The 22639-nt window shown below is 38.9% G+C and overlaps 2 protein-coding genes and 1 pseudogene across 10 annotated transcripts in view; 2 read left to right on the forward strand and 1 right to left on the reverse strand.

Annotated features, from left to right (window-relative positions):
• Positions 1–1538: 1538 nt before the first annotated feature.
• Positions 1539–11612, reverse strand: DCAF16 (DDB1 and CUL4 associated factor 16). 9 transcript variants are annotated; one of them, XR_004901627.1, is made up of 4 exons: positions 11356–11597; positions 9739–9815; positions 8367–8462; positions 1539–4607 (listed from the first exon to the last, which is right to left on the reverse strand). XR_004901627.1 is itself a non-coding variant. In XM_036019170.1 (4 exons), the coding sequence occupies exon 4, from the start codon at positions 3988–3990 to the stop codon at positions 3340–3342; it is 651 nt and encodes a 216-aa protein (XP_035875063.1). In that variant the 5' UTR covers positions 3991–4622; positions 8367–8462; positions 9739–9815; positions 11356–11577; the 3' UTR covers positions 1539–3339. The 9 variants fall into 9 exon arrangements, 7 of the variants coding, with proteins under 7 accessions (XP_035875063.1, XP_035875062.1, XP_035875070.1 ...); XM_036019170.1 differs by having other exon boundaries at positions 1539–4622; positions 11356–11577; XR_004901625.1 differs by lacking the exon at positions 9739–9815.
• Positions 11613–11678: 66 nt separating this feature from the next.
• NCAPG (non-SMC condensin I complex subunit G) overlaps positions 11679–22639 on the forward strand; it is a 34616-nt gene continuing 23655 nt past the window's right edge. Inside the window, exons 1-7 of the mRNA XM_028505733.2 lie at positions 11679–11917; positions 12842–13048; positions 13522–13750; positions 15594–15739; positions 16214–16298; positions 18102–18294; positions 18785–18934. Coding sequence (XP_028361534.1) covers positions 11807–11917; positions 12842–13048; positions 13522–13750; positions 15594–15739; positions 16214–16298; positions 18102–18294; positions 18785–18934 — 1121 coding nt within the window. The 5' untranslated portion in view covers positions 11679–11806. The remainder of the gene's footprint in view (positions 11918–12841; positions 13049–13521; positions 13751–15593; positions 15740–16213; positions 16299–18101; positions 18295–18784; positions 18935–22639) is intronic.
• Positions 21668–21767, forward strand: LOC114493622 (annotated as a pseudogene).

Genomic DNA, 22639 nt, shown 5'->3' on the forward strand with positions numbered 1-22639 from the left:
TAAAATTGGTGGAGACACCATCTTTTCCTTTTGATCACAGCAACTTGACACAATACCTAGTAGCTATGTCACCTAGTCTAGTTCCCTCAACCGAAAGGATATTGTTCATCAGTGGACTAACAAAGCCAGGAGCTTCTACAAAGTTGTCTTATAAAGTTGGAAGTTATATATATGTATTATAATATTATATATATATATAACCCCATATATTCTTTGTATGCCACTGCCCTATGAACTTAGCATCCACAATTTAAACCTGTGTACAAAATACCTATTCATTTCCTCGATTCACAGTTGGCCGACTTCCCCTCGTGTGGTTTGTTGGAGTGTGCCTTCCACACGCATTTACACTAGATTTGGATGGCTGCCCCACTTTCAAATACTTAAGGGCCAGGATAAGGATTAGCCTTAATTTATTGTAACCAGAGAGCAAAAATGGCATCAATGGCCAAAAGCTTTGGGATAATTTATCTTGGTTCAATATAATGTGTAGTATGTTAATTTTGCATTCCCAGTGTCTGGATTATAGCAGGCATTCCCTAATGTTATTAGAGGAATGACTGAATTTCCAATGAGATATTTAAAACTAATGGGCTGCTCATAAAGTTACTGAGTTCTCTAACACTGGAGCCAAAACTAGAGAATCATCATTAAAGAGGTAAAAGTATTTATGTACCAGTATGGCCCACGGACATGAACTAAGGAGGGTGGGGAATTGCTGGAGGGAAGGTGCGTACTGGGCAGAGGGGGGCAAAGGGGAAAAAATTGGGACAATTGTAATAGCATAATCAATAAAAACATACTAAATAAAATAACCCAAGTGACTTCTAAGGTCCCTAAATCACTCTAATGATTTACTGTAACATCAAAACGCTGTTTTCAATAGAATAATTTCTTAAGGCAGATAGTTGCTAGAAGCTCCAGGAAATAATCCCGCAAAGCTGACCTCCTACTGCAACATACAGATTTTTTCTTGGGTGATGGGTTTAAAATACGTGACTGTGGTCCCGCAGGCTAAAGGTGTTTGAACAGCTTCAACAAAGAGGCTGCCTTTCTGTACTGAGACTACTTTTAAATAACCTTAATGGCCATTGGTTTAGAAATCCTGTTTCCTAAGTTCTGTGATAAATATTCCTATAGAAAATAAATGTACACTTCTTTGTTCTAATTATGGTGACTGCATTTAACCAAAGGCCTGTGTAGGGTGAGTATGAAAGTGGTAAATTCACCCCTAAACCCACATCCACAGCACACAAGAAGTAGTGAAGGCATAAGGCTTATTCAGGTGCCTATCCTTTTGTGCAACCTGCAGTTACTTAATATGTAAACAAATGGGTTCAAATTTGGGTCCTGACAACATCGCACATTATTTTCTTCGAGTATGTTGCTTCTCTAGAGTTGCCAAGTCACCATTTATCGGAGACACTATAGATACAGGGGTTGTATCTATTGACTTTACTCAGCATTTAGGGAATGTCGAATGCCTTAAGCAAAGCAAGATCTATGTATTAGAGTTGAGAATAAATGACCATACTCTGTTCAGCATGTACAAAGCTGTTGGTTTATTCAGCTGCAAAGCTGGGGAAAGGCTTCCTTTAGCAGTAAATAGGAAAAATGCGTTTATGAGGAAAGCATTTTTACACACATAAATGCGTGCACACACTCGTGCACACATACACAGAAAAAAGAACATATTATGGTTACATAAACATCGACATACTTTAATTTTTTAGACCTCCTTATCTTTCCCACCTCCCCCTTAAAGAAACAGGTGTAACATTTTAAAAACCAGTTTCACAGAAAACAGCTACATAGAAACAGTTTCTGACACATTCAGTTATACTAACAGTATAATACGTTTCAGTTCAGTAACTCTCCACTAACATATTTTTTCTACCTACTACAACCCCCTCCTTGTTTTTCCCTTAAGAAAACTAAGGCTCAGCAGAAATACTCATTAGGTTATAAACATTCTTCTCTCTTCCTAAAGTTGCTACACATTTAAAAATTTGTGATTCTATTAATGCTTTAATTTTTGATGCCACATTGTACATAGCACTTAGTAATGGAGAAGAGGAAAAAAGCAAAACTAAAGGGGGTGTATAATATATCTTTAACAATACTTTCTGCACCCTTTAGATGCCCTGTTAACCAGGATCATACACAGGTTTCACTCTTTATTGAAGGTGTGTGAGAAGATCTAATGGTCCCATGCATTTTATGTCGACTTCTACATTTTGACTCAACTAAACACTGCAAGGTTCATTTACAACAGTACGTACACTTGTTCAGATATAGCTAAGCTATGTAGAAAAAAAGTGATACTAAAAACTGACTTCAGGTTGTATTAGGCTGAGGTTTTCTGTAGTCAGGTTCCTGAAAGTTAGACGCGATCCCGGAAAGTCTGCAGTGGATGGGGAAAGTGCATGAAGTGCTGCTCTAGGAAACAGCCGGGAAGACTTGAATCCTTTAGCAGTTAGCATTGAAAATATAAATGCTCTCTTAATCATCCTTTCCCTTTGGTCTTTTGGAATGTGTTTTATTTCCTCTCGACTAAAGTCTGAGTGCTAAGATGCAGGAAATATATTCCCTATGGAAAAGGTGTCTGTTTAATCCCCAGGTACCATCGTACAGGTCAGCTTAATTACAGAGAGCCTGATGGGAACTTACAAAATGTTTATGCTGTAATCACAGGTACTGTAATAGGTCTGGAGCATTAGACTATAGGTTTGAAACTGCACTCTCTCCCCCAAAATAGGAACCCCTAAAGTGTGCCACAATAGACCTATCCATAGAAAAGCTAGGAGACGCATCCTATTCCCACCATTTTCTTTTGCCTAGTTAATTAATTTAATCCCACTACCTCCCTAAAAACGCATGCCCGAGAAGACTATGCCCAGGCAGGTGTGGTTGGGAGTAGCTGACTACACTTTCTGCTGTAGCTGTTGTGAAGGATGGGCAACAAAAGGGGTAGGAGCCTACCTTTTCCTTCCCGTTGATAATTAGGTATCTAGCTGGAATCCATTCAGGTAGGTGGAGTAAATTGAGAGGGGGTGGAGAACAGAATGTAGAGAATAATGTATCTTTTGCAATATGGTACCTTTTGACTAATTCTCCATTAAAGTTCTCATTTTATCCACAGGATCTATCAAAGGGAAAGCCGTGATGCACGTTTTCTGCAGCTGAGCTACGGGCCTCTTGGGCATATATCCAGTACTTGGTATACTGGCCCGCCAGGGCAGTTTGGTGGAGGCGGCATTCCTCTCGCAGCTCTGGGCTGTGTAGCTTTGTACTGCTTTCTCAACTAGCAATACGAGATATCAGAACAAATGGTGGGTTTTATAGTGATGCAGTTAAGAGTTTGTTAACTGCCTTTTGAAAGTCAGTGTAAGAGTAAGTAGTGTTGATTGGTTCAGTGCGGGTTGTTTCCTTAACCGTTTTGGTTAACCAGCCACAGCAACAACCAGAGACACACGAATTAGGGATCTGTTTTAGGTATTCAGTTATGGGAGTGGCTCTACTCAAGGTTCGGCTTAACTGCTTGGTGGCAAACTGCAGCGCTCCGTTCAGGGTGGCATGGTCTCTGGAAAGCCGGCTGGGACTTGTCAGGGGCTTCTGAAAAGGTGGGACTCCACAAGAAGCCAGGGGTGGCCATTCAGGAATCGGTTCCAGTTTGGGCACACAGTGGGAGCAATGGGAGAGCCTCAGACCTATCTCCCGAAGTATATGGACCGGTGTGCTTGGATCTAAGAGTTTAGCATGATATAACCAGGAATTGGGATTTAAAGGTTTCCAAGTTGTTGAATATTTTAAAAGGCACTTAACCTGCCAGGCAAGACTCTCAAGAGGTGTCAGGTTGGGCACCACAGGATCCTCTTCTTCGGAGGAATCCCACTCTTCCCCAGAACTATCATTTAGGTAGTTAGCATTTTCTTCTTCTTCACTTTCCGATTCTGACAAGGGGTCAGGAGAGGGATTTCTGGGACCCATTAGAACAGAACAGGAGAAGGAACCAGAGAAAGGTTAACAATTTAAGCCAGCAAAACAATGACTAACACTGGTGAACATAAACAAAAGATGAAAAATCCTTTCAACAAGATCAACTTGCCTGTTTTTGAGTCCGTTACACGCACAGTATGCCTCTGGCTTGTCCCACTGTGCAGTTCTTCGAGATCATGTTGTGTTTTCTTCCCTTACAAAGAAGGCATCTCAGTTCTCAGGAGCAGTTCGGTGTGTAAAAGTGTTAGTCACTTACCAGCGGCACAGGTCCGAGTTTCTCCTTTAAATCCTGGCTACCCAAGAAGAGAAAGGGTCCTCATCTAGGCAAACTGATTTTCTTAGTGTGGTTTCAAGTTGTCGTGATACTGTGAAGAGACACTCGTGTCCTCTGTTTTGTTGCCAGGGTATTGTATCTACTTGGCAGTAAGAAGAAACTCAGTGGCTGCCTTCAGAGTCTGCTGGCGCGGCAGATCATGTGCAGACGGGCGGTGGGACGAGTTGCCGAGAACATCTGGTGCACACAGATCCGGTGTTTTCCACAGGTGGTGCACGTGCCCTCGGAAACCGGTGCCTTAGCTGTTGGGACTATCTGGAAAGGGAGCCTTAACCTGTGAATGAGAAGACTAGACACATGACATTAAAGCCTGAAAGCACTAGGTGACATTATAGTCCATCTAACTGTGAGTACCGAAGAGCATGGATGCCGAACAAAGCCTTCTTGGCTTTCCCCTCTTTATCTCAGAGGCTCAGGCAGATTCTCCCATTGGGATGGCTCCTAAATCACAAACCGGGAAGGCGAGCCCGGGAACACTTGAATCCTCTGTGGGTACTACCCGTGGGCCGGTCTGTTTTTAAATATGCAGTTCTAGCCCAGAAATTACTTCTGCTAAAGCAGACCCTTATGTCCAAATCTCCAAGTAGAAAGCTATAAAACATTTTTATTCATATCTTTTTACTCGTAGATGTGCTTGGTGGGATTAGTTTTTGGAGACCTGTCCTGCTTGCAGAGTTGCTAGATATTTGAGGACTCTTGCTGGGACCCAGAGGTTGGGATCATATGACCATACTCTACAGATATGAGATAAATCTTAATACAGTAGGAATTACACCGAATGTAAACAGGTTAAACTAAAAATTAAAAGGCAGACACTCAGACTGGGTTAAAAAAGAAGATTCAATAATATACTGCCAACAAAAGAGATTTTAAAGCAAAAAGACACAGAAAAATAAAAAATAAAAGGATAAAAAAGGATGTGTCAGGCCACTGTGGACCCAACAAAGCCGAGACAGCAATCTTAACATACAACAAGGTCTTATGTCAAAAATTATATGGGACAAAGATGGACGAAAAGCAACTTGAATAAAGTGACATACATTTAAATCCTCACTTAATGTCATTAATGGGCTCTGCAACATTCTACTAAATGATGTTACCATAGGCTACTTGATATAAACAAGAGTTCGTTCTGAAGGCATCTTGTCAATGTTATTATAACAAAGTGATGTTGAACAAGATGATGTTATTTGAAGACCTGCTGTACTGATCATATATGCACCTGAAAACATATACTCAAAAGTTCTTGAATAACAACTGATAGAATTGAGGGGGGAAATATAAGCAGGGATACAAAAAGTATAAAAAATGGTTAAAATATTAATATACTTTGGATATTATTTAAGTAAACAGAGCTCCACACCAAACAAAGATATTTGAGTGCATGCACCCACAAATAGATCATGTATTAGGTTATAAAGTACAAATAGATTCCAAAGGGTATTTCATTCAGAATAAATAATCTGATCACAATGCAATAAAAGTAGATATTAAATGTTAGTTAAAAGTAATCCTACGTTGAGATCTACATAACTCTTGGGTTAAAATGGAAATTACAAAGGATATCAAGAAATATTAAAACTGAGTAATGATATAAACCACCCACAAGGCATAATTTGTGGGACATGACCAAACCAGTACCGAAAAAAAACATACAGCTTTGAATACAAGAAAATTTAAATATCCAGAAATTAAGAATTCAAGATAACAGAAAAGAGCAACAGCAAAATAAAGGCAGAAATGAAACAGCAAATAAAATAGTAGTAGAAAAGACTGATAAGGCTAAAATATATTCTGAAAATATTAAAAATACCAAACTGATAGATTATCAAGATTTAAAAATAAAAAATTAAAAATAAACATGACAAATATATGCTAAAACGTGAAAATCCATATGAAATGACTAAATTCTAGAATATAAAATACTAAAATTCACACAGGAAGAAACAGATGACTTCAACAGCACAGACTAGTGTGTACTACAGAAAATAAAAAGGTAACAACCTCCTATTAAAAACACCAGGCTCCTATGGTTTTACAAGTGAGTCCCACTAATTCCTGGAAAATTCATGCTATTTTATATAAGCTTTTCCAGAAAAATAAAAATGTATATAAACTGACCAGCTCTCCTTTCATGCGAATAAAGAATTCCAAATCTAAATATGAACCAAATAACAAAAGTATAGGTTCATTTCATTTGCAAAAATTCCAAATATTACCCAATAAGACTAGCAGTGTATTAAAGAAAAGAAAAATATGTTATAATCAGGTAGAGCTTACCCCAGGAAAGCAAGAATATCTCAACTTCCAAATATTTCTATATCTATCGCCCCAGGAACAAAAGAAAGCAAAAAACGAAAGCTACTTTCTCAACTTGGTAAGGGTTGGGTTATCAGCCAAAAATTTCAGGAAATATTATCCTAAATAAGAACATTTAGATACTCCCTTAAAAAATGAAATTAGATAAGGATGACCATGATGATTGATACTGATAAAGAACCAAAAGTTCTGCTCGATGTTATAAATAAAAGAACAAATGATAGGTGTAAGAACTGGAAAAAAGAAATAAAGCTATTAATTTACAAATGATAAGGCCATCCAATTTAAAAAGAGACTGACATGTAAGCTAGTAGAGCTAATGAAAGAGCTCCACAAAATTTCTGGATCTGAGATTAACCACCTACATATTCATTATTTATTTATATAATACTTACTACTTCCCAGGTGCTATTCTAGAAACTATATAAATGTTGACTCATTTTAAATTCTCCTACAAACCCTATGACATAGGTACTTTTATTGTCCCCATTTATTCAAGGCTTACGTTATGTGCCCAAGGTCATACATCTACTGGTTAAGAGCCAGGAATTTGAACTCTCTTAACTTCTATGCCAGTAATACTAACAATAAGATGCATTACACAAATACCTTTTACAAGGTAAATCACAATACCAAAAGATGATGAATTCAGTCACATCAAAATGAATCATTTCCTGACTAAACTAGAGATATCAGGAACAAAGTTTACAATGAACAAGAAAATATAGCAGCCTCAATAAAAAAATGGGGAAAAGGACAAAATTATCCAACTTGCAGGAGGGAAAAGCCACAAGCCACTAACCATATAAGTAAAATGATATTAGCCCATTAGTTTGGTAAAAACTTATAAAGCTAGACAATGTTCAGTGTTAGCGAGGAAGCTAAGACTTAGAACCCCTTTAGGAACCGGTGATTATAGACCTTTCTGAGGAGCAACTGGCAGCACTGCTTGGCCAAGCTATTTGCGTATCTCATGATCCAGCAATGCTACTCTTGGGTACATATAGCAAAGTAATTCTCGTGACACCAACATGTATTCTGATGCTTCTCCATCTTTGATGGTAAGGACTTAGAAGCATTCTAGGTTTCCATCACTGGAAGGGTGGACAGGTGAAATGTGGTTTGAGCACACTGGAAGAACACACTGCAGTGTGTCTGGACTGAAGGCACAGCTCTAAATGAAAAAAGCAAAACCCAAAATATCAAATCGCATTTATGCCATTCTGTAGGAGTGATTTCCAAAACCAAAGTCAGTAAACATCTTCAGTTTCAACTACACACTGAGTTTGTAGTAATAAGGTCATATGGTGTGGCTCATGTCAGTTACAGTCCTCTAAAGAATAGTGTTTCTCTAGCTTCTATGCCGTCCTTTTACCTAATTCAGTTCCTACTTATGTCTGGCACACATTAGGGGCTTAGCAAGTTTTTGGAAAAAAATTAATGAGGGAGTGATGAAGGCCTGTTGTAAGTAACGATACAAGTATGTTCTATTTTTATGAGACAAAAAATCCCCAAATTATATTCAACTGACTTGGTAATATGTTGGACAAAGATAAATTAAACAATGTTTTAAAGCAGAATCAATAAAGATGATGCTACTAAAGCAATATAAAAGGAACTGCTTATATCTTCATCTTCAATAAGAAACACGAATGCAAATACTTTTAAGTTTATATTACCTAGTTCAATCTGAAAATGAAAATTCAAAACATACCATAGATCTTTCTTTTATTGAGACAGGAGAAGCTGTTGGCTTTTAATTCTTCTGTCCTCTTGTAGTTTTACTATTCTCATTTCAACCGAATTCCATCTGCAAGATTATTGAGTATATTTCAGGCACTGTGTTATTCAAAGCATGCTTAAAAGGCTTATTCTGCTTAAGAAATAAGACAAAGTCTCTTTGCAGGCATATGCAAATTCTAGAGTGAGGCTACCACTGTTACTCCTTTACATTCCATGCACATAGTTTCCCCTGACAAAACTGAATTAACCACACCCACTCTATAAACTCCCATGTGTAATTTACCTTTACCATGTATACATTACAGAAAAAGAATGATTTTTCTGTAATTTCAGACATAAACTTACCATACATTCTTTAGTTCTGTTATCTTTTCTCAGCAAATTTCAAGAATATGTGCTAATTAATAACTATAGTTAACATGCTGCACATTAAGTCCCCAGAACTTACTCAAAACTGAAAGTTAACCTTTGACCAACATCTTCCCACTTCTTCCACTGCCCCAACCTCCGACCCCAGCTACTGGAAACTTCCATTCTATTCTGTTACTGAGTTAAATTTTTTTATATTTCACATGTAAGTGGGATCACGGAGTACCTGTCTTTCTGTGTCTCCTTTACTTCACTTAGCAGAATGTCCTCCCAGTTGACCCATATTGCAAATCATAGGATTTCCTTCTTTCTACAAGACTGCATATCCCATTGTGTATGTATCTCACATTTTTATCCATTGTTGCACACTTAGGCTGTTTCCATATGCTGGCTACTGTGAATAATGCTGAGATAAACATGGGAGTACAGATGGATATTTGAGATGGTGACTTTATTTCCTCTATGTCCCCAGAAGTGAGAATGCTGGATCATATGGTGATTCTATCTTTAATTTTTTGAGGAACTGGCATACTGTCTTCTATAACGCCTGCATCAATTTACATTCCTACCAACATGTGTAAGGTTTCCCCCTTCTCCACATCCTTGCCAACCCTTTTCTTTTGACTTGTTTGCAATAGTCACCCTAGCAGTGTGAGGTGTTTTCTTAGTGTGGTTTTGACTTGCATTTCCCTGCTCCTTAGTGATGCTGACCACCTTTTCATGTGCCTGTTGGCCATTAACATGTCTTTTTTGGGAAAATGTCTCTTCAGGTCCTTTGTTCACGTTAAAAAATTTTTTTTGGATATTGAGTTGTATGAGTTTCTTATGTATTTTGTATATTAACGTGGGATATATGGGATACATGGTTTGCAAATTATTTCTCTTACTGCAAAAGTTATCTTTTCATTTTGCATAATGTTGAAAAAATTACTAATCAAAAAAAGAAAAGCTCATTAAAATATAGTTAGGCTGACCTCTGGTGGCCAATGCCTCATCCTTCAGTAACTGACAAAACTGAATGAAGTCATCTGATTTGTAGTGAGACGGCCAACTAAAACACAGCAAAGGAAATAATATTGTTAGAAACCTCACAGCCAAACAAAACAAAGTTGGCAGACATCTAAGGCATAAAGAGAGACAAACAATTAAAGGCCACAAAATAAGAAAATGCCTCCAAGTATTAGTTTGTTCTAATTTTTAGTTTACCATAAAAGACTTTACATAAAAAAAAAAACACAAATGGTACACACAGAGGTTCTCAAAGTATGAATAGTTCTGTACTATCCGACACTGTAGCCACTCGCCCTACGTGTCTATTGAGAACTCGAACTGTGGTTAGTGTAAAATACCCGATTTAAAGACTCGGGGAAAAATGTAACTTATTCTTTATGTAGATAACGTGTTGAGATGATATTCTGGATAGACTTGGCTAAAAAGCGAATGCCCTTTCTAGGTTTCTTCACCACGCCTTTCCAGGCACTCTACTGCAATGCATCTCAGCCGTGGTGAGACTCCAAATGTTACCAGCATACTCCACGCATTCTCAGGCCTCTACACTTTCGCTCCGACTGATTAAGCTAAAATGCTTTTTCAGAAACTAGGCATCTTCATAAATTTAAAAATCATGGGCAACCCAAATGCTTTCATATTCATTACTTTGTCATTTCAATACCTACATCGTGCCGGGACTTGGGAAGATGAAGAGAATGGATGAATACATCATGCCAGAGTCATGCAACAGAGTAAGGACTACAGCAACCTGTGCCTCAGTGTCCTCCCTTAAAGGAGACAGGAGTTACCTCACAGGGCTTGTTTGTAAAGATTAAATGAAGTCAATTGCTCGGACCGGTGTCTGGCACGTAAGCGTCCATTGATGTAATTTATTATTATGCAAGTATCAATATGAATAAACCTTAAAAACAATACTGATTGCAGAAAGGAAATGGCATATTCGAATCTTCATATGAGAACACGAAAGCGATATCGTGTACTTACGCAGAGATCAATGTATATGTCGTTAATTCATGAAAACGAACAGTAAATTCAGAAAACCCATCACTACTGGGGAGGGAAGGTAATTTCAAAGGAAAAAGATGCACGGGCGGCCCTGGAATCTACTTCTTTAGCTGGCTCATTTTGACCTCACAGCATCCCATTTTAAAAAAAAAAAGTTTAGGCTTAGTTTCTGCTCCAAGGCCGTCGAAACTCCTGCATTTTAACCGCTACGCCGAACACCGCGGTTCTCTGGTTCACCGCCGTGGTGCACCTCTGCAAACCAGGCCTCGAGGGCGGGCGCAGCTCGGGTAAGCGGTTCTGTACATCACTCAGCGCCTGTCCCCGCAGCTGCTCCCGGCGGGCCTCCCCCGTTCGCCCCCCTTCTCCGCCGAAGGCCCGGGGCTCGGGGCTCGGAAAGACAGCGGCCCACGGCCATCAGGGGACCGCACAGCGGCCCGCTCGGCGGACCCCTCCACCTCTCCTTTGCAGCAGGAGCCAGGCCGCGCGGCCTGGCGCTCCAGTACCCCTTCTCTTTCCCTTCTCGAAGGATCTCCAAAGAAGCCCCTCCTCCCCTCCAGCAGATTCCCCGTTCTCACCCGTGGAGGATCTTTTTCCCTTCTCGCCTCACGCCTAGCTGCGCGACCGGAGTAGGCCTAACGCCACTCTGTCCCGACAATCTCACCGCCACTCCGTTCGCCTTCTCGGCGGGACCACTTCCGGGCAAGCGAACGACCCCCTCCTCTTGGAAATACCACTTTTCACCGGAAAACGCCTGGCTAAACGCTAAGCGCATGCGCCCAAGGCGCTGCGTTCGAGGTGGGTGGATCTATTTCTTCCCGCTCGCGTCTCCCGACGCTATCGCTGAAGTCTCGCGGTATTTCCTTCTCCCGCGGGAGTTATTTAAACACTCAGGCGGTAACCACGCCCTGGGCGCTTAGTGGCCGGCTGAACGTAGTTGGAGAGGCTGGAAGTTAGCCTTGTGGTCTGTGTGTTGGTCCTGCTGCAGCCGATCGCAGGCAGGGCTCGTCCCTGCGGAGTCGCGCCACCATGGGGGCAGAGAAGAAGCTGCTGCCGATTAAGGAGGCCTTCAAGCTGGCGCAACAGGCGCGCCAGAACCAGGCGAAGCTAGTGGTGGCGCTGAGCCGCACCTACCGCACGGTAAGCGCGCTGGATCCTGAAGCCTCTGGCCGCCGCTGCCCCTCGCCCTCCCGAGACCCTCCACACTCGTCGCCCCGCGAGCCCTACCTCCTTAAACCTCCCGACCTGGCAACTTGGAGGGAGATCTCCGGGCAACCCCTCGCTCCACAGCGGCCTCCGGCGCGGACCGTTACTCCTTAGTAGACGGTGCACTTGGAGAGAACGGAGTGTACGAGTTCCGAAGGCGACCGGGCACCCATTGTTGGGCCTCGGGGTGGATCTCGGGTGCTCTGCTTCAGCGGCTGTCCCTCCGGTTCTGTCGGAAACGCCGACTGTCAGTCAGCCTGCTCTAACCGCTCCCCGTGGTTAAATTGAATCGAATCACCAAACAGCAAATGAATTATTAGGACCTGGCTCTTCTTATTCTGTTTGTTTTGTTTGTCTTGCGTGGAGCCGTGGGAAGAATAGAACAATGCATTTCGAAAGAATAAATTATCTCGAGGTCCAAGAAAAATTGCAAGTCAACATAAGTAATAGGACTTGAAGGATCTGAGACGGGATGTGAAAGTTATATCAAAAGGAAGTTTCTGTGCAATAGTAAGGCTAAGTATGATAAAACATTAAAGCCACTGCTGATCTTGGGTTCATGGAGCGTATATTTACTAACTTAGTACCAAGGCATATTGAGAATCTAGGGATGTTGGGGGGAAAAGAGAATCGTTTCATTGCCAAAATTCACGGTTGTTTTCCCGCTGCGGGAAGGAAATCTCTCTGGAGAGAAATTTGTGCAGATTTCCCTTTTGATGGTTTGGATAGGTCAGGGTTTACTATACAATGACTTCAGTTTGAGTTACGGCGGAGGCTTTCATAGGTCTTAGGGGCGCGCTGGGAAAAGAAGGATTTTGTCAGTGCAGCTTGTGAAGAAGGGTCTCTTGTGTCTTTCAGATGGAGGATAAAACAGTTTTTCACGAGGAATTCCTGCATTACCTTAAGTATGCGATGGTGGTCTACAAACGTGAGCCCGTTGTGGAGAGGGTAATAGAGTTTGCAGCGAAGTTCGTTACGTCATTTCACCAGTCCGATGAGGAGGAGGAGGAGGATGAAGAGGAAGGCGGTGGCATTTTGGATTATTTGTTTTCTTTTCTATTAAAGGTATTAGGGCAACTCGAACTTTGGAGCGGTAATTGTAGAAAATTTTACTGTACTAAAATAAAAGGGCCATGGGAGTTTGTGTGTTTCAGAGATTGAAATAGCTGGTAAGTGAGAAAATGTCTGCTTTTTATAGGAAATTTGAGAACTGTTATTAAGATTAAAAGATGGACTTTTAAAATAACTCCAGCATTCAGTTTTTAATGACCTCTCTAACCCAGGTCTCATACATTTGTTTTAAGTCAGTTCTGTGTTTTAAGAGCAAAGTAAGAGTTTCTACAAAGAGGAATAAATACACTCTTGTAGTTTAGCAAACACTTCAGACTCTATATTTTGAGTCTTTGTGTAATGTATATTTAGCATGCTTTGTATAATGTATTTTTGGTATGCCTGTGGATCAAGGTAGCATAGAATTCCAATAGTATGTTATTATTTAGTAATGGTATGTAACTAAATTTCGATTGTTTCCATTTCAGTCTCATGAAGCAAACAGCAATGCGGTTCGATTTAGAGTGTGCCAGCTCATAAACAAGCTCTTGGGAAATATGCCAGAAAATGCCCAGATCGATGATGATTTGTTTGATAAAATCAAGGAAGCCATGCTGATAAGACTGAAAGATAAAATTCCAAATGTGAGGTTACAGGCCGTTCTGGCTCTTTCACGACTTCAGGACCCCAAAGATGATGAGTGCTCAGTGTCTAATGGTATGTGTAGCTGCCTAAATGCTATTTCAGTTTTGGTGACTGGGTTAACTTGTCAGTAGGTGAATTTTTTATTATGAACTATATATATGAAAGTATATAGATATGATTTTTAAAAAACCCAAGGAGACACCACCCAAGTGTCAAAAATAGAGCCTCATCAGTGACTTCGGAGCCTTAGGTCCCACCCCAGTTACATCATTCTCTTACAGAGATAATGATTTCGGGTGACTTCTCTTATCTTTTTGTTTAAACAATTAACTACATGTGTGTATCTCTAATGTTAAGGTTTGCATATCATTTTGCATGCTATATGGGTTATACTATATTTTTCTGGGCTCTCAGCATTATTTCTAACTGTAACATTCATCTATATTAATCTGTTTATTTGCTGTTTTGTAGCATTCTGTCTTACGAACATAATGCAATTTATTTCTAATACTTATGGACCTTCTAGTTGTTTTCAGGTGTTTTGCTCTTAAAAAACAATGTTGTTTCTATGAACTTATAAATAGCTCCTGGTGCATAGGTTAAAGGTTTTCCATGTGCATTCAGTTTCATTAGGTAAGATACAATTAATATTTCCAATAAAAGTGCATACAAGTAGCCCTGGCCTGTGTGGCTCAGTGGCTGGAGTGTCGTCTGTTGCACCAAAAGGTCGTGAGTTGGATTCCCAATCAAGGCACATGCTGAGGTTGTGGGTTCAGTCCCTGGTGGGGGAGCATATGGGAGGCAGTGGATGTTTCTCTCCCTCCCCCTCCCTCTCTGCCTCTCTGTCTAAAAATTGATGAATATATGTCCTTGGGTGAGTATTGGGGCGGGGGAGATGCATACAAGTCTTCATTGATCCATATCCTCTCCAACGTTTGGTATTGTCAGATTTTAAATTTTTTGTTTATCTGGTTGTATGACATATGTCATTATTATGCATCTTTTGGATATTAACAGCCAGTTATATCTCTTCTATTATATAATGCTTGTTAATGTGTTCTGCCCATTTTTCTGTTGGTTTATCTTACTGATTTATTGGGGTTCTTTATAATGAAAAGAAATTCTTGGGTTATGTGAATTGTAGATCTTTTCCTATTTTAGATGGCTTATTGTTTCAACTTTTGGGGTGTTTCGTTGGACAGAATCCCTAATGTCAAAATTATCAATCTCTTTATCATTTGCACTTTTTTCTTTACCTCTGGGCTCATAAAGATAGCCTTAGTATATTTGGGGTATGCTTCTGTTCATTTTTCTCTTTCTTCCTATTACTAACTTTATAATCAGTTTTGGTAACTGGTGGTAGTTGATATTTTTTGGTGTTAAATGATGCATATAATAATAATGTAGAAAGCATGTGTTTACTAGTCAACATGTGTTTGTTTATGAAACTAGGAGAAGTTTGAGAAGTAAAGGTGAATAAACATTTAAACATACGGGAATGGATTTTATTTCAGCAAAACCAGAAATTATTTTTTTAGAAGTCATTGTAAATCAAAATAGTAATGAGCCCTTTTTAAAGCCATATCAGTATAAAAATAAACTGCCTGCCACATTCTTTTAAATTTTGAAGAGTAGCAGACACATAGTTTAGTGATGAGCATTCAATGATCTTTAGTGCTTTTGGTTTTTGTTTCAGCCTTCATGCCCAGTCCATGTAATAATTTCCCATGCTGTCCTTTTTAAGTGAAGTTGGCAGAAAAAAAATCTTCAGCTACAATTAATGTGTAAGACCAAAAATGATACCTTTTAAATCCTTTTAAAGATGCTCTTAAATATCACATTGTGGGCTATCTTATGACTGTGGTTGAAGAATTAATGTTTCTTCAGTGTGTATAATATGTTGCTCTGTTTCTAGCGTATGCTACTATGATTGAAAATGACTCAAATCCGGAAGTCAGGCGGGCAGTGTTATCCTGTATTGTGCCATCAGCAAGGACCTTGTCAAAAATCGTAGGGCGCACCAGGGACGTGAAAGTAGCCGTCAGAAAGCAGGCTTACCAGGTAAATAAGTTCAGTATTTTGTGTAGGTATATCCTTTAAAGTCAAAAAGCCATATTCTTAAAATATGTTTTAAAAATATTTGGGAAATACCTGGCTGGCATAGCTCAGTGGATTGAGCGCGGGCTGTGAACCAGAGTGTCGCAGGTTCAATTCCCAGGCAGGGTACATGCCTGGGTTGCAGGCCATGGCCCCCAGCAACTGCACATTGATGTTTCTCTCTATTTCCCTCCCTTCCCTCTCTAAAAATAAATAAATAAAATAAAATAAAATAAAAATATTTGGGAAATAATAATGATTTCATTAATTGGGATTTGTACATATGGAGAGTATAGGTCATTGAATATGTTATCGGATATTAAGTTTTTGGAGATTCTGGGTAATTTTCTTAGGGGAAGGAGATAGTACTAGTTATGAAATATGTAAACTATGTTGAGTTTAATGCCCATCTTTTTTTATTATTATCATCTCTTTAAGGTTTTAGCTGAAAAGGTTCATATGAGAACTATGTCCATTGCTCAGAGAGTAATGCTCCTTCAACAAGGTCTGAATGACAGATCAGGTAAGACAGACAACTTTATGTACAAAACTTTCATCAATTTTGAGCTCAGACGTGAAAAGATTTAGGAAACAGGTGTCCTAAATTAAGTCAAGTGAGCCTATTATTTCGACAGCCAGTAGAAATTCATCTTGGTGTAGTGTATAGAAAAACGTTTCCTAAAGTTAAAGATTTTTATTCTTAGAAGGAGCAGAGTTTGCTTCAATTCTCCTGAGTTTTACAAATGGAGAAACCGTAGCTTACAGCTATAGAGCTAATTTATATTAGAAGTAGGGCACAGTCTCTTTCTTAGCACTCTCTTTTATTAAAATGCTATCTATTGTGTAGGGGGATTTCCCCAAAAACCGGAATTATCTTCTGGAGGACGAGGCCTTTGTTGTACAGGCTTCCCCCACTGGGAGAGTGTTCTAGGAACCCACCTGTATCAGTGTACCAGCTGGCGTTGTTGTGAGAGGTTGTGTTCAGCTTTAGTGAATTGTTTTTTTTTTTCCTGAAGACCGTTCCAATGCATTTGCCCATTTTGTGATGGGTGATTTAGGAGCACACCTGCCCATACCACGCTGAATGTTGAGCAGTTTTTGACCAAAAAACAGCATGACCACTGTGCTCCACCCTCCCTATTGACCTGATCTCATCCCTAGCGACTCTTTTTTGTTTCCCCGGGTGAAAAAAGGCCTCAAAGGGAAACATTTTGCCAATGTGGAAGAGGTGAAACAAAAAAAAGGCAGAAGCATTAAGAGGCATCAAAATTGACAAGTTTCAAAACTGTTTTGAGCAGCGGAAAAAATATCTCGATGGGTGTATTGTAGCAAAAGGAGAGTACTTTGAAGGTGGCTAAAGTTTAAATATGTAAGAATAAATAAATACAGGATTTTTTATAAATAAATTCTGGTTTTTTGGGTCCTCCCCTTGTATATCTTGCTATGAATATGTTTTGTGTGTTGGAAACAGCAATCAGGAATGGCCACACTAGTATAATTTTTTTAGCTTTTTTCCTCTTATGTGAAAACTAGAGCATCTGCTTACAAGAATGATGAGGAATGATCTAGTTTACAGCTGGCAAACACAAGGCATGCTGGCCGAATCTGGCCCTCCACCTTTTATCCAGCCTGGTACCTTGTTTCTATCAGGTGGCAGCACCGAGGTCTTGGTTAACTGTTAAAAGGAGTAGTTAGTTACATGTACACAGTCCTAAAGTTACATTTGGCCCTTTGAAGGCAACTGCAAGACTGATGTGGCCCCTGGTGAAAATGAGTTTGACACCCCTGACCTAGTTTAAATTTCCAGTCCCTATGAGAAGGCTAAAATGGCTTAATTTTTCTGTAGCAAGAAAAACTCAGTTTGAGAGCATTAGTTGTCACAGGATTAATGGGTAGGAAGACTGAAAACTAAGGATAAGGTTCGTTCAGTCATAAATGCTTGCGTGAATCACTAGTACAAATAGCATCACGTGTAATAGATGAACTTGGTCGACAAGGGAAATAGCAGGCCTTATGCAGTCTAGACTGAGACCCGAAGCTCGCTGAACCTCGCGGAGAAATGCAAGGTTGCGGTAGTGGCTGTGTGTTTACTTCTGACCTTTTTCATTTTTATTTGGAAGTGAGCATCATAGTGATTTCTGCAATATCATTGTGCTTCTGTTATTTCGTTAGTATGCTTTGTTCTGCCTCTTAGGCTCTTTCCATTTCTATTGTAAAAGTCAACTTTATGTTAAGACTGACCTGGTAGATTAATGAAAATAGACAAAACACAGGAAGTGGGCGCTAGAGCAAGCCTCTGCTGACCTGCGTTTCAATGACTCAACAGAAGCGGTGAAGCAGGCAACGCAGAAGCATCTCCTCCAGGGCTGGCTGCGCTTTACCGAAGGAAACATATTGGAGCTGCTGCATCGGCTGGACGTGGAGAACTCTTCGGAAGTGGCGGTGTCTGTTCTCAACGCCTTGTTTTCAGTGACTCCTCTCAGTGAGCTGACAGAGATCTGTAAAAATAACAATGACGGGTATGTAAGGTATTCATTATAATTGGAGTTGTATTGCAATGTGATACTGATGAGCTTCTGTAATAAAAGTTAGTTTTCTTCTCCCATTCCTTTAGATTGTATCAGTACTTTTTATCTGCCCCTCTTTTTTTGTTTTTTACTCAGGTAGATGGCATTTTTTCTCTTTTCTCCCTTGTGTAAGAACTCAGTTCTTTACGTAGACAATTTTAGCTGTATTTTTAAAAAAAACTTTGTTACTTTGATTTTTGCATTAGCTTACCGTGGAAAGTACAACAGCATGCATCCCTGTAGTATGTTTGCTCCTTTGATTAATTTTTTTGGTCTAAATTTGTTCCATTCTTTTTTTGTGGATAACTAATGACTTTGCACTTTTTAAAAGATTGGTGGTTACAAATCTAGTTTGCTTCTCATTTCCATTTTTGTTTAGTTCAAATTTTCAACTGCATTATTAAGATCATGCTTTCTCCTTTTTTCTCCCTTTAAAATGAAGGAAGTTGATTCCAATGGAAACACTGACTCCTGAAATCGCTTTGTACTGGCGTGCCCTTTGTGAATATTTGAAGTCAAAAGGAGATGAAGGCGAAGAATTTTTAGAGCAGATTTTGCCAGAGCCGGTGGTGTATGCCGAGTATTTACTGAGGTACAATTTTTTGCTTCGGTTTGGAATGTACTTGGGTTGCTCCCTGTGTTGGTCTCCCAGCCTCCTCCCTCAAAGACAGGCCTGTTTGGGAATAAGTTGAAAACCGTGTTTTTGCACAGGCAGAGATAACTAGGTGTATGTGCATTGAGTCTTTCTGAAGGAAGAGTAAAGTCAGTATGTTTAGGGACATTTCCTGAAAGCTGTCAAACATTTCTCCATAAAGTTGATGTCTTACTCTGAAAGTGGTTGGCAAACTTTTTCTAAGTGCCAGATAGCAAACATTTTAGAGTATGCCGGCTGTACGTCTTTGTCACAATGAAGCAGTTCTCCTGTGGCAGTGCAAAAATAGCCAACGGCAATAGGTAATGCTAAGTGTGACTGTTGGTAAGACTTTTATTGACGCTAAAATTTGAATTTTGTTTTTCACATGTGTATATTTACACACGTAAATATTTCTTATATAGGTATTTATTTTAAACTACTATTTAAAAATGTTTAAATCTTAGCCTGCCAGCTGCAGAGACACAAGCAGTAGGCTGGATCTGGTGCGTGGGCCACAGTTTTCCAGTGGACAGGGTGGGCGTGGTGGCCAGTTCTAGTTTTAATTAAAGATATTTAATTAATGATACTATTTGGCTTTTTGTTGTTTAAAATTTTTTTCAAACTTGACGTTTAAAAACAGTTGCTTGAATTACTCTAATTTTTACCTATTTCACTTTAAGATTATGTAAGTGAAACACAAATGCATTCTTGTCAAAATTCCAATACAGATGTATATAGAATAAAAATGTGAATTCCCTCTTTTATCTTCTAATTCCTCGATTTCATTGATTTCCTTGGAGTTAACAGCTAAACAGTTTGGGGTGTATACTTTCATACCTTCCTGTACATTTACATATACATGTAATAAATGCAAAGATGCTTTTTCAAATGTAGCGCACTATATATATCTTTTTTTAAATAACTACTGATGTTTGAGATCATTATGTGTTGGTGTATATAAATCTGTCACAGCCTTAACAACAGCATATTATTCCATAGTGTGGTGGTATCATTTAATTTACTCCTCTGTGGATGGGTATTTTGTTTACAGTTTTCACTGATATTAAAGGTGTGCAACTTTCTTGTACTTTTTTTTGTATGTTTGGGATTTTGTGGGGTTGATTCCCAGAAGTGGAATTGCTGGGCCAAAGATTATATACATTACAATAGATAATTAGCGTGTCAATTTTTAATTCTGCTTTTGGTGTATTTATAAAAGCTTGCCTATAATATGAATTATGGTCCTGAATTTCCTTTGTAGGAAATATACTATTCTGATTTTGCTTATCAGAGTTTCACATGTAAGTTAGGGAGCAAAGCTATAAATGCATTTGAATTTTGTATGCAAAATATTAAATCCAGGGTAAATTTCTTAACCGTGAGTGAATATGGAAACTCATAGCTTAAGGTCATAATAACATCGTGAAAAGCGTGTGTGAATCTACTGAGTGTTTTAATGGTAATTATTTCAGGTTTTAACACTTAATTAGAGTGTTCATTATCATGCTGTTTGGATCATGTTGAAATATTTTCAAAGAATGAATTTGATATAATGCTTAGTAATATGTATTAGTGTAAAAGTGATAAATGCTCATAGAAGATAGAGAAGATATAAAAATATGAGGGTATGTTAAATGTTTAAATAACATAGAGGGGAGACCTCTCCTCAGGGACCACTTCACAAATTGGTTCCTTCTTAGCTAATATTGACATAAAGAGTTTCTTATTCTTATATTTCTTTTGTCACTTAAATCTGTGAGTTTTGAAATAACTTCAGTTGACTTGTTTTTTTTTTCACTTATAGAGAGGAAAACTTAAAAGGTTTGTATTTTAATTATTATTTAAAGAATACTTAAGAAATAGAATGATTTTCTTTTGGGAGCAATGTTACTAGATAGGATTGTCCTACTCAGATAAGAAACAAAATTAAAGGGAAAAATTCTTTCATGATAATCTCAAAAATGTATTTTTATGCATTTTGTAGTGGGAAGAGTTAGTGACTCAGAATTCTGATACGAAACAATTTCCTGTTATCTGAAGAATCAGGGATATTAAATGAGTGATCACTTCATTATAATGAATATCTTTTAAATTGGTTAAAAAGATGATTTTATGGTGATTAAAATTGGTGGTTCCCTTTTAAGTTACATTTATACAGCTCAGGATTTGTTACATATTAATGAAAAAAAACTACTCTTTGATGCTATGCATTATGCTAAAGCTGGGGTAAAGTACGAAGGGATTCGGAGATGAATGAGAGATTTTTAGCCTATTAGAAATTAGTGGCTCCACTGATCTGTTGATTTTGATAAAAATTCGTTTTGTAGCTTTCCTTTGGTTTCCTGCTAGAGCCCAAAGGGTCGCTGGTGCCCTTAAAGGGCCTAATCTCATGACCAGAAGTTTATGAGATGAATGAATTCATTCATCGTGCGTAATTCTGCAGTTTCTGTAGCTTGGTTCTTGTTGACATTTTAAAAATGACATTTTTCATCCTGATTGTTGTTTTTCATACTCCAACCCAAAGGCACTTAGTTGTTTGTACTTCAAGTCTTAATTCTTCTTTTAAGTAGCTCCCCTATCACATGCATTCACAAAAGGGGGATCTTCCGTAGGCTATTGAATATTTTCCAGGTGAGGACTGTGAAACGTTTTAATTTGGGCGGTGATAGTAGGAGTACAAGGACAGTTTAGGTGCTGTTCAGTAGTACTTACCCTAAAATAAGAACAATACAAAGATTAGTAGGGCCCCTAAACAAGGACAATGCAAAATCATGAAGTGGTCTATGTTTTCATGTGTTTTTAAAGGTCATTGTATTCGTGGATTACTTGTGTAATTCCTATTATTTCTACTATATAAAATTTTTTTAAAAGATTTTATTTATTTATTTTTAGAGAGGGAAGGGAGGGAGATAGAGAGAAACATCAATGTGCAGTTGCTGGGGGTCATGGCCTGCAACCCAGGCATATACCCTGGCTGGGAATTGAACCTGCGACACTTTGGTTCGCAGCCCACGCTCAATCCACTGAGCTACGCCAGCTAGGGCTTATTTTAAAATTTTTAAGTTTTTAGTCCTCACCCTAGGATATGTTGATTTTAGAGAGAGAGGAAGGAAGGAAGGAAGGAAGGAGGAGAGACACACAGAAACATCAGTGTGAAAGAGCAACATTGATGTGACAGAGAAATACTGATCTGTTGCCTCCTTGTATGTGTCCTGACCGGGAATTGAACCCACAGCCTAAACATGTGCCCTGACTGGCAATCAAACCCACTACCTCTTGGTGTATGGCTGGGTTGATGCTCCAATTAACTGGGCCACCCGGCCAGGGCACTACTATTATTTTAAACAAAATGATGGTTAATTAGGGATGATGATGGAAAACTAGCTCTTTATGAAATTGGATTTTGGAGAAGAGATTCAGAACTTTATAATTGAGAATACTAGTGACATATACTAATATTAAGGAATATTGAATATCAACTTGAATAGAAAAATAAAGAAATATAAGAATACTAGTGACAAAGAAATAATTATCAGTTTGAAAGATATAGGTATGTACCTCTTGAAGGTTTCCCATAGGAAATTTGAATCTTCAATGAAAATACATTTGCCAAATTCTTTTGACTTAAGTCAGTAGGTTTCTTTACAGAAAAGTTCATGACAA

The sequence above is a fragment of the Phyllostomus discolor genome, chromosome 1, assembly GCF_004126475.2.
Source record: "Phyllostomus discolor isolate MPI-MPIP mPhyDis1 chromosome 1, mPhyDis1.pri.v3, whole genome shotgun sequence".
Lineage (NCBI taxonomy): Eukaryota > Metazoa > Chordata > Mammalia > Chiroptera > Phyllostomidae > Phyllostomus > Phyllostomus discolor.